We start from the raw sequence: 12306 nt of genomic DNA, 5'->3' as shown, positions 1-12306 counted from the left end.
TTAACAGTATGCTATAAATCTGGTAAAACAGAAGTGCAGTTTTTATGTATTTAAAAAGAAAAAAGTGTAAATTCTGCCTGCTGTCATGATAAACTAAGCAATTTACTAGCATTAAATCCAGTTTTATTTTCCTGTAGACCTGTTAATGAACTTCAAGATGCAGGCCTCATTGCCCATTTAAAATGTGTCTATGAGTGAATTACCTGGTAATACAGCTCTCCTACTGCAAAATATCTAAAGATTGTTAGATCTGGAATTTTTATTTTCTTGTAGTATCTCATCTGTCACCATGCACAATAGGCATTTGCCTTTACTTTTAACTAGCTTAGGGAAAGCTGCATTTTTGTCTTGGCTTGTCTTCATGATGGGATTGCCCTGCTTGCACATTCTACTACTCTGCAGGATAAAGATGTTAACTGTGAATCAGAAATAGTATAGTAGGTGTAAGACATGAAATAAAATCGATACATTTTTCTGAGGCATGTCACTGGTTAAGTGACAAAAAATATTCTGATAGTCACTGAAAAAGAAAAGTCAAAGGTACATTTGAACCTGTCAGTTCAACACATTCCTGTTATCCCTTTAGGGGATATCATACAACTTGACACCAACATTTAAGCTTTGAAAATTATGAGCTCATCTATTTCAAATGGGATGTCACATGTTCCCAAGCCTTTGCCATTACTTATAGTGGAAGACAGGATGATCACTTTTGTCACATATTGATAGTGAATAAGATCTTTCTTTTTTTCTTTTCTTTTTTTTTTCTTGTTTCAGAATGAAGAACAAATTTTGGTATTTTGAATTTGGCACTTCGGAAACTTTCTCAGCCACCTGTAAGAAGCTGCATGAATCTGTAGAAATAGAAGTAAGAAACTAATTGTTGCCTTTATCCTTGAAATGTCACTAGTTTGGCTGAAATGCAGGGAGCAAGGGTGCAGAGTGCCTGAATCCACCAAGGCAAGGCAGTGCACGTCCTTTCGACCCTATATTCCAAAATATTATTTTTATCATGCCTATTTGTAGTGTAGCCCTGCACACTGGAACAAAGTTCAGTTTGATGATTAGTGAAGTCTTAATACAGTAGACAAGGTCAAGAGGTGAAGTATAACATTAGAAATCAATAGGGAGTGTGGCTAGGTCAGATGGAAAAATGAAAGACTGTTGGAGGGAGTGAGAGCTGTTGCAGGATTAAAATAAAAAAAATAATCTTATTATTTCTAGGTCCCAAGGTTTTCTAACCTTTAAAACTCAATTCCCTAAAATTGTACTTACTTTCCTGAATAAAGGTTAAAGAATATATATATATATATTTGAATTATTCCCCTTCATTAAATAGCTTTTCTCTCTGCACAAGGGGTCATCTTGCCATTATACATTGAACATTAACTAAAAAGACACAGGATACTTACAGACAAAATAGGAATTTAAAATAATGTGCCACTGCCACTTTGATGGGTGCTAGGATAAGTGGCTGTATTACATAAACTGTTTGGGGGTCTGATGTTTATAAATAAGTACATGAAAAATGAGAAATGAGTGAAGATACAAACTGAGAATTTAGGTCAAATAATGAAATAATTTCTCAAGACGATTGTGGTGCTTTTCCTTTCCAGTAGTAATGAGGAACCACATGTGTCAATGGAGTATTTGTGTCACAGCATGAGGCACTCAGAGAGGTATGGTGGGAGCTATGAGAGTCGAGTCAAAGCTTCCTAAAGGATGAAGTCTGAAATGATCTGAAGGAACCATGTGCCTGGTAGCAGAACAAGTAGCAAAGAATACTGAGACTGAAACTGTAACACCAGCAGTGCCACACTTGCCTGTTATGCTGTTATGTTTCTCTTTGAAGTGAAAACATGTTCCTCACATGTTAGATTAAAATATAATAAAAATAAAACAAAACTCCAGCAAAAACCTTAGAAAAAACACTTAACCAAAAAATCCCCCTTGTTTCCCAAGAGAGTGCTTCCCATACATGAGTTTAAGAAAATGTAGCATGAAGAATATTTTGTTAGTTATTGGAAGAAATACTTAACCTGGTTTGATTAGATTTGAATAAACTGCAAGTTAAATGTACCTTTTGATTAAATACAAATTGAAGAGCAGGGTTTCCCAATAAAATATTAGTATCTAGAGAAAGTCATACATATTCTGATACATACTAAGATGTGAACTTTAACCATATGATTGTAACCACTGAAAGTGTTAACATCACAAAGCAAACAAGTCAGTATACAAGTTTGTGGTGCTGCTCGTATCAGTTGTATAATTATTACCAATTCATGTCAATAACTGTTATTGCCAATAAAGTGTTACACTGCCAGTATATGAGACGTTTTTTAGTATTCACTTCATCTATCCTGGTCATTACCATTAGTCATACAGTGAGGAACAAAAAGCATAGTTTCCAAAATTTACAGGAAGTGTTAGGAGGTAGTTATTCGCATATTTATTTACAATGAGTAAATTACAATGCTTGCCAGTATGCTTGTATCTAATGTTTCTTGTTTGAACATTATCAGCATTTTGGAGTAGCACCGTTTTAATCTGATTTTTAACCTGATGCTCCTTGGGGATGTCACTGTAAATGGGAGGTTGATGTATGAGACCACATTTCACTCCAGATAAAATGCACAAAGAATGTGTTTGCTCTACAGCCAAATTTTGAATGCACAATGCTTGGGAAGGTTAAGGATCTGTATCTCTGAGCTGTGAGACAGTGATCTAATGTTCTCTGGGCAAATATTTGTTCAACCATGTATTTGATTTCTAACCTAATTAAGCTTGGTTTTTCTGACATACATTCCTGACTCATGTTCTCTGTTTCCTTCTGTATGAGTGTGAGATGCAGAAAAAATTGGACACAATTCTTATATTATCCAGAATAAGATGGATTTTTGTTTTCAAAATGGGATGCAAGAAGTTGAGGAAAGGTTGTAATGGAAAAGAAAACAAAATGAAACAAAAAACCCCCCAAAACTAGGACAAAATTAAGTATTTATTTTCAATAATTATGTGTCAGTAAACAAGGCAGAAGCTTTTATAATTTAGAGAACTTGCACCTTATTTCGACTTCAGAAAAAAAGAAAGGCATGTGAAAGGTATTTAATGAGAGTAGGTATAGATGCTGTGTAAGTAGGGGTGGCATGGACAATATCTGCAATGCTGTAAAAGCGTAGTGGGACCAAGGTAAGCCTTCTATACCACCTGGTATTACTGGGTAAGGTAAAGGAGTTTAAAACATTCCTGTGCACTTGCTTGATATTGCCCTTGGTTTCGCAGCAAAGCCGTCATACCAGCTCTTTTCAAGCATAGATACGTATTTTCTCAACAGAGAGATGATCTGAAAATATTTGATATGATAAATAAGGCATAAGCAATAATACCCAGGAAGTGACTGAGGCCAGAAAAGAAGGTAAAAAAGAGTTAGAAGAGCTAGCATTTCCTTTTTAATCTAGGTAGACATACTCCACATTTTAAAAACATGCTTTTGTTTTTACAGCATCATTACATTATTTGAAATAAAAAGAAAAAAGAAAACAAGCAGAACACGTGTGTTTTGTTTTTGTAATAGAGGAATGTGTTAGGACTATGCAGAGGTACCTGTAGGGCAAACTTTTTGGCTGTGTACGAACAAAAGAAATGCTCCTTTTTTCTTAATTCAGAAAGTTGCTCATCACTGTGGGACTCTGAGGCCTCGTCACATAATTGTCTTAGTGTACTACCTGCTGTGCTCAATATTGAGTGAAAATGGAAGCTAGACCCCGCGCCATCCTATTTCACAATTCTTCTTTTATTTAAATAATTCCAGTCAGTTTGGGGGACGCCAGACCTTTATAAATTAACAGCAGGGAAATACCAAAGGTGTCAGATTGCATATTTATCATCTTTCTCGTGTAATACTTAAATATGTATTAAGAAGTGACTGACATAAATTAGGCAGATTTCAGAAGCCACAGGCCGTGGCTTGTAGAGGACCCCCTTCTGCTTGACATTTCATCCTTGTCAAAGATCAAATTATTTTAATTTAGGCTGCAAATTATAAGAAATGAAGACTTCTTTGTGGGAATTCCCTGTGGTAATCTGACTTTTGTTGTTACTGCTGCTTGTCAGTGTGCAAAAGATATAATATGCATGCAAATAAGGTTAAAAAATATGTACTATCTAATTATCCAGCCAGTACATTCCACTTGAAGACAGTGGGAGGCCTGACACACAGTATGTGTTTGATTCATTGAGGCCTGCAGGGTATTTACACAAGATTACTTTTAATTATGAAATTAATATCTGTTTATCTAGAATGTATAGCAGTAAGTGAGCATACACATGAGCAGAATTTTTAGCAAAATAAATCATCTTAGTATTTAATACATATAAAATGCCAGAGAAAACCACAAATTTGCTTCCAAAAATCACAGTGAAGACCTATGCCTTTATTCTTGTAAGAAAAGTGTTATTAAAAAGTTACACTTTCAATTACAGTAGTTGCCACAACTGCCAATTCACTTTCAGATATGCCTTTTGACTTTAAGGGTTTCCCTGTATGAATATAATCCACAGGTTTAAAATTTAATTCTTGAAGAGCAAATATGAAATGGAAATCTTAGTGTTGAAATTGTTCTCTCTTCAGATTTATGCTCTTCTTAGAAGAATTAAGATGTGTGTGCATTGTAATACAGTTCTGTTTTATGATCTCAGAAAGTTTAAGAATAAACAATTATTCACAGTTGTTCTTGAGTTGTACTTGGCTTTTCTTCTTCGAAGCTGTGATAAAGGTTTAGGCAGAGAGCAAGAAGTGCCAGTGACCCACAGAGCAGCAAGCTGCAAGATGTCAGTGGACTACTACTGAAGCATGCTTAATTATTTTTCCCGTTTTCTTCCTTATTATTGTATATTGGAATTGTAAAATAATACTCTTAATTAGTTTGAAATGGTTGACTAGATCTTCTACAAGCTTGCAGAACATTGCAGGAGTAGGATCTAATGTATTAAAAATGCGCTGCTCTACACTGTGGTGCGTGTGACTTGCCAGGATATTGATATACTCTATGTTGTTTTTTAAGATAATCTATCTCTAGCTGAGGTGCAAGTACATGAATCCTGGGCAACTGGCTGGTTCAGAGAACTCATGAGTAGAAATGGATGCTTTGCTTTCCACCTGCAGGTTCCGCTGTTGTAATATGAAGTTGGGTTTTTTTTTCTCTTGAAGAGGTTCTTCAGTATTTTGCTACATTTTATATGGGTTAAAAAATTCCTAATGTTGGTAGACAGGAGGACTTAGCTTGAGTAAATTATAGCCAGTGAGGGCTAGGTGTATGCTGTTAAGCTAGGTTCATCTCATGCAGTGAGTCTCAGGTGAACTGTATCTGAAAATGTCCTAGGCTTCAACCACCTGAGAAAATGTTGCAGTTTGTCACTGAGCAGTCTGATATGTTAGGATCCCTGAGCCATTTTCCAGAAGTGAAAAAATGGTCCCATTATAAGATAAAATGGGAAGCCAGATTTAGCAAAGAAATGTACTTGTATAAAATGTCTTAATCTCCAGGGTTGCTATAGGAAGCATGAGAAGTACACACTAGTGACATGGGTTATGATTCCAGCACTGAAGCACTGAAGGGACTATGCCACGGGCTAAGATTACTTCTGTGTGTCCAGTAAGTCTTGGAAAGGTTTTAGATCACTGATTCCTCTTCTTTAGCTCCTTATCCTATGTTTTCCCTTAGTAATGATGCATATTTCAGAGAAGTGGTTGGCGAAGGTTCTGGGGTAAGAAATGCTGTAGCAGCATCAGCAATTGTGGTACCCACTTCTACTAATTTTACCTCTTGCTGGGACCTACTAGTGAGGCATAGCCCTGTGCTGATATTGTTGTGCCTTTCGATTGAAACTAATGCCTGTGTGATGTTCTGTGCTCTTGGGTCTTGCTTAGACTCCTTTCCATATGTCTGTGTATTCTCTGCATGCAGGGACTTTTATATTCAGTTTGTTGTGGAGGGGACTCAGTTGTTAGAGTGACAAGTATCATTGGAAAATCATAAGGCAGAAAATTTAGGTGGAAGAGGCAACAAAAACCCTCCAGTTATTGATAAAGAAATTTTGGTAGTAAAAACATTTTTCTGCTAATAGCTGTAGTGAAGCTAGAAATATATTTTACTTGGGTCAGTGAACAGGTATCAGATAACAAGACAGTACCAAATGATCCCACACTTAAGCAATCAGAACCTGAATAGCAATCATATTTTACCTTCTGAATGATGATCTGTTCTTATACCTCCTTTTCAGGTACAAAATTATTCAGATACAATCTTAGGTATAAACACTGAATAAACTATTAGTGTTAAGAATAATAAATTGCTGAAGAAAAATATCTGAGAAAAAGAACATTCAGAGTTTTCTTTCTCTCATACTGCTTTCTCTCTCTTTTTCTTTTTTTTTCCTTTTTCTTTCTTCCTTTCTAATCAGTGTGATGGAATTCAGCTAGACTTAATCAATATCTCTCTGGAAGGAATTGCCATTCTAAACATCCCTAGCATGCATGGTGGATCGAATCTTTGGGGAGAGACAAAGAAAAGACGTAGCCACCGTCGGACAGAAAAGAAGAGGTCAGATAAAAGAACCACCGTTACAGATGCCAAGGAATTGAAGTTTGTATGCCAAGGTAAGCTTACAGATTGATATGGGCTATCTGGCTCCATAATGTCAACTTGGTTATATAATTGACCTTGTCAAGAAAAAGGATAGGCAGTTCTTAGATATTTCCTTTCTTGTGCTTTTAGCTTTCTGATGGGAAGCACTGGCACAAGGGCACAAACAAAGACATACTGCCAATTGCAGTCTCTATACTTGCAAGCCTGCCTTAGGTATTACATGTTACGCTGACTAATCACATCATGTGGCACTGTTTGCTACTGTGACATTCAGTCTAGAGGTAGTTGGAGATTTTAGAGTTGGAAAGTGCTTCCCGAGCATTTATAATGCTTCTTTATATCAGTGTGCATAAAACTCGGGGATAATTGTGCCGTTTCTAACAAGCTCTGGCCAGAGGCGATGGAAGTTACTTCAGAGTAAAAAGAGCAAGCTGTCTATACATTTTATGTTACTATGTTATAATGCTGTATCAATCCTTGAATACATGTGCTGTAGCTGGCTTGCACAGGCATGATAATTTTTTTCAGGGCTTATATACCTTCCTGGTGATTAGAGGCGCTTTCTCAATAAATTTTATTATTAAACATAACTCTTGACAAAACCAATAATAAATAATAATCTCTATTATTCTCTGAGAATCTGAATACTATGCATTGTAACATGTGACTGCCCATCACAAGTCCAAATGATTATAAGCCATCACTCTCTTCACACCAAAGAGACGGACAGACCAGACTTTGAAAATGTTTTGGGGTTTTGTTGTTTGTTGGTTTGTTTGTTTGTTATCTTTTTACCCTACAAAAAGGATTATCTTTTGCTTCAGGCTATCTTTCTTCTCCTCTTCATTCAGACTGTATAAAGATTAGGACTTTTAACTGTCTCATGCTATTGGGATCCTTTAAGTAGTTTTGAATATCCTACTGCTACATTTCAGCAACAGTAATTTTTAAGTCACTAGTTATAATATAGTTCATTATTATGTGTTGTAGTTTTAATTCAGCTAAATTATCTGGATGACAAAAGTTTAGGAATAAAGTAGTTTTTTATGGCTGAGGGGCTTCAATAGGCACTAGCATTCAATTTCTGTGAGCTTTAGCAATTTGACATATGTTCTCAATATCTCAGTGTGACTCACCAATACACCCTGTCAGCCAAAGTCTTACCAGGCACTAAGCTTCTGTGTATGCTACAATTCTGAGTTATGCCCTGATGTTCAAGAGATGGAGGCTGCTGTGTAAAGGGCTCACCAAATTTTTTCCTTTTGTTTTGCTCCTGAACGTAGGGAGACAGGATGTTTATCCTTTTGATAGTAGTAAAGCAGACATTATCACCTGTTTAATTATTGAAATTATGTGCGTCTTTGATACATATGTAATAGTGATTTCAATCTACTGACTACAACTGGTGTATTAAAAGGGCATTGCTACACTCAATTTCCATTTTCCTGAACAGGAGAAAATAAAATTATAATAAAAATATTAAAGACTGAACAGAACTTCCCATATTACCTGTTGAAATGTTCATAGAGCAGACATTAGGCACCTTACTTTAGAAAAACTGTGCTCTTTACTTAGTTTCTAATCACTTGATGTACACTATGGATGGAAGTCGCTTCATCCAAAAGGCAATTTTAAAGCAGAGATTGACTTCTCAATATCAAAAACTAGAGCACCTCTCACATCACTGAGTACATAGATAGTATTATTGTTTCCATGTACAGTAGCATTCCAGTGCTGAGCAGGAGTACCCTTCTTGGATTTCAGAGTAGTCCATATTTATTTCGTTCCAGTTTGAAACACTGGGCAGTCTTGAGCATGCAAAGTGGATTCCTTTTAAAGGTGTGGGGTGGATGGGTTTGGGAGGTACATGCTCTGACTTCAAGTGGGTGTTTAGTCCATGAAACCAGGTTAAAACAACTCAAAATAAAACTCAAAAATGAAGGTGGTGTGAAAATTTCAGAACCAACTGATTAGCTTTATGGATCCACTCCTATTTTACACTGCAAGGAAGACTCACTTAATTCTGCTAGCTAAGATCAGTTCTTAGGCTGAGTGTGCTTCATCAACTCAGAATTCAAGATTATTGCTGAATAATGGAATTCAATCAATTTTATGTCTAGGTTTCTCAAATAGTTTTGTTAAATCTGAATCTACTCACTGGGGAAATAACTGACTGTCACTTGAAAGTGTTATGATTTTTTCACTAGCGGATTGTTTTCTTAGGCACTATGTACTTTTGGCACATTGTACTTTTTAGTTTGAAGAAAACATTTTGCTAAGTATTAATACCTGGTGCAGAGATAGGTATTGCTGTATTGAGAACCATGATAAATACATGCTTGTTAACTTCTATTTATTAACTTATTCTGAATAAACACCCATGCAGTTTGGTTTATGTCCAAATAAAGCATCTAATCATTTGACAACTAAACACTTCACTTCCTAGGAGACAGCAATCAATCCTCGTGTTTTCCTATGGATACCTATATATATAAGATTTTGGTGTTGAATTTTGTTTGGTTTTTATAAATCTAACAGTATTATATGGGACTCCTGAGCGGCATGCACATTTACTTTTAGACATTTTCAATTGCAGTACAACTGTGGGTTTTTCAGCTGTATATCAATCTGTATTCTTGTCTCTGCTTTTATGGTTTTATAACTTGACCATAAATACATGAATTGAAGGTTAGTACTCTGAGCCCTTAGGTGGGGTACTTGCATGAACTATTGGAAGCTGTCTCCTCGCTCTGCGTAGTTTGTTCCCCCCGAGCATGTTGAACAGCCCCAAGGAGGACTTCACAATCTGCCCAAGAAACCTCTATGAGGTCCTGGTGCTGTCTTCCCCATGCTTTGTGTACAAACCGTGTACATGCAACAAGATCATCGCTGCAGGAAAAAGGGTCCAGTTTCTGCCAAATCTTTTTTCTTTCTTAGATATCTGTACAACACAGGGAAGGTATATTCCTCTGAGCCCACTCCCCTCTTCTTTTTTTCCTATTTAGCGTTGCCACCTGTTGATGTGAAAGGCTTGTATTTTCTTTGCACTTCCTATTATCCTCCTCTGCACACTCAATAGCCAGACCATAATTTGCACTTTAAGTAATCAAATGGATGTCTGCTTGGAAAACAGTCTGGTTATGTGCGTGTAGTCTGAAAAATAATATACTGAAATGTAGTGGTTTAAAGTGTGCGCTATTTAAATACATTCCCTGCTTATCTTATTAGGGGTTTGTGCATGTATTTGGCAGAGAAATATTTGGCAGTCAGAGCATATAGGTATGTGTGCCTGTGTATTGCATTTCTGTCTAATTAGTAACATTTTAATATAAAATATATATGAAAGTGTATTTGTCTGATTAGATTATAACTAATTGGAAAAGAAAAATAACACCCAAACATATTTAGCTGTAGTGTACTAAGTATTATCATAATCCTTCTTAGTGGAAAAAGTACTACAGGTTTCATTTTAGCTACTGCGTAGAACTAGAGGGGATCTTTCATCACATTTTGTTAGGCTAAAAATTATGTGGCCTTTTTATAATTTAATTCCATTTTAATTTCTAATCTATGAGTACAATTTCTATTGTACAATGTCAATGCATTTGGAAAAAATAAAACTACAGATATATGTGACAATTTGTGAAAGTAGATGACTTAGTGTTTTCACATCATGAATCTCATACTTTCAATGTTTCCATTTGTTGTTTTATTTAAAGTCTTCTAGTATGAACATATCTATGATACATCTATCCACAGGCCATTTACAGATTTTAGTTACTGTGAACTACCCTTGAACATTATTTGGATAGGAATTTTTTTGGATATACACAGATACTGATGAATTCCAAAAGTCAGTACTTTGAAAAGATTGACATACTGCATAGAAACAAAACTATGAGCTGAGAAACATAAATGCAAATAACTGCGCTACTTGGTTGCAAATTGCATCTAAAACATAAGTTAAATCATGGCAACATGTCTTACATGAAAAATACATACCCCTTATGTTAAGTCTTAAACAGTTTTCTTCCTCACAGAAATTCTAAATAAAATTTTCAAACCTTTTGTGACAAAAAGGAATTTTTTTTTAGATCTCTCCAGTAAACTTTTCGCTAAATGAAGTTTCCCTCAGGGTGGATGTTGTTATGCTTTTGATTTCCTTAGTTAGGGCCCTGTCCTGAAATGGAATCCCTTTTAAAGTCTCTTCTGATTTGATGGCAAACATATACATAACTTGTTGTAACTTTCCACCACCTCAATGGACTCATACTTGAAGACAATATCTATGAGCTGTTCATGGGTGAAACCTTTAAACTATAAATATTTCAGTGTAATACTATTTCATATTTATTTTGTACATCACCAGGTACACTGATACTTAACCAAGTACTTGCCAAGTTGATCTGTGCAGCTTGTTAAGAGCTGCAGTGAGCTCTCACTCCACAGACTATTAGACTAATTCAAGATAGTGTGCATTCATGTCACAGCACCTAGGCATAAACCAAGCTTACCAATATGATTCAATAACTCTGTGTGGAAATCTCTTTTAATAACTGCATTATGATTTTCTGAATGGAAATACAGTAGCTTTGGAGATGGAATAATGCATATGCAGGCAGTTCACTGCAGTTAAAAGTAGTTCGAAACATGCAGAGACTGTGAAGACCTTAAAACACTTCAAAATATCCATAAATATTAAAAGAATAGAAAATGCCTTTCTTACTAGGTGTCAAATTCTACTCTACAGGGAGAGAGAAGCTTCCCTATAGATAGGGGATTCCTGACATGTCCCCTAAACAGCTTATAACTTTGTGAGCTAGCTGCTTAATTTAATTTATGGAGATCTTTCATAACCTATACTCTGGCTAGGTGACCTTTGCTTGTTAAAAAAGTTGAAACTGTGTACTGCATACACAGTCTGTGTAATATATGCACCAAATATACACAGTGTATGTTCATTATTGGTAGACTTTAGGTTATTTTTGACAGGGTAAGGCATGTGTAATGAACTCTCTATGATAATATTTTTATTAAATATTATTGATAATGTCATGGCTACATAAGGTAATAGCCCTTACTTTGTATCTTTTTTAGACAGCTTTTTACAACATAGACATTAACACATTACCACAGAGAAAAAATTCTAATTAGAGCTATTTCATAACTGGTCTATGTTAAGACATTCAACTTTTAACATTAGTCTAAACATTAGAAAAAAATTTTTAGATTTATTCAAACAGTATTTTTTTTTCTTGTCCATGCATGTGCCACTTCTATTCTGAAGCTTTAAACTAAAGGGCACGTATTTCTGTGTAGAATTTTTTGTTACTATTTTGGGAGTGTTGTGTGTTGTTTACAGTAAATGAAATAATTGTTAGGGCTGTTAAGTTAGTGTGGCATAAACTTCAGTGTCTAAGAAATCAACCCTATAGCCAGTAGATAGAGTCACCTCAAGAAAAGTATTTATCCTGCATTCAAATAAGTATCTAAGGTAGACAGAATAAAATGCTCACTGGAGGTGACTCTCTCTCCAGTTCAGTAGAACCTAAGGAATAGGTTGGGTTAGACACCTCCTTTCCTGCTAACTAGATGGTGAGATGAATTTCTGTATGTTCTGCATGTGGAGACAGTTCATCAAATACTTAAACAGTTG

General features: G+C 35.6%; 1 protein-coding gene across 9 annotated transcripts in view; it reads left to right on the top strand.

Annotated features, from left to right (window-relative positions):
* Positions 1–12306, top strand: part of DGKB (diacylglycerol kinase beta) — a 381330-nt gene that overhangs the window by 298639 nt on the left and 70385 nt on the right. For 7 of the 9 annotated variants that reach the window (XM_008629944.2, XM_017729357.1, XM_017729355.1 and 4 more), the window contains 2 exons: positions 778–868; positions 6466–6661. In XM_008629944.2, the coding sequence (XP_008628166.1) occupies positions 778–868; positions 6466–6661 (287 nt within the window). Of the gene's footprint in view, positions 1–777; positions 869–1616; positions 2324–6465; positions 6662–12306 lie in introns of those variants that run through there. The other 2 variants (XM_017729362.1, XM_017729363.1) reach the window with 2 other exon arrangements.

This window comes from Corvus brachyrhynchos, unplaced genomic scaffold (assembly GCF_000691975.1).
Source record: "Corvus brachyrhynchos isolate BGI_N302 unplaced genomic scaffold, ASM69197v1 scaffold142, whole genome shotgun sequence".
In the NCBI taxonomy this organism is placed as follows: Eukaryota; Metazoa; Chordata; class Aves; order Passeriformes; family Corvidae; genus Corvus; species Corvus brachyrhynchos.
The sequence above is the reverse complement of the archived record's forward strand: the minus strand, read 5'-3'. Positions and strand labels throughout refer to the sequence as shown.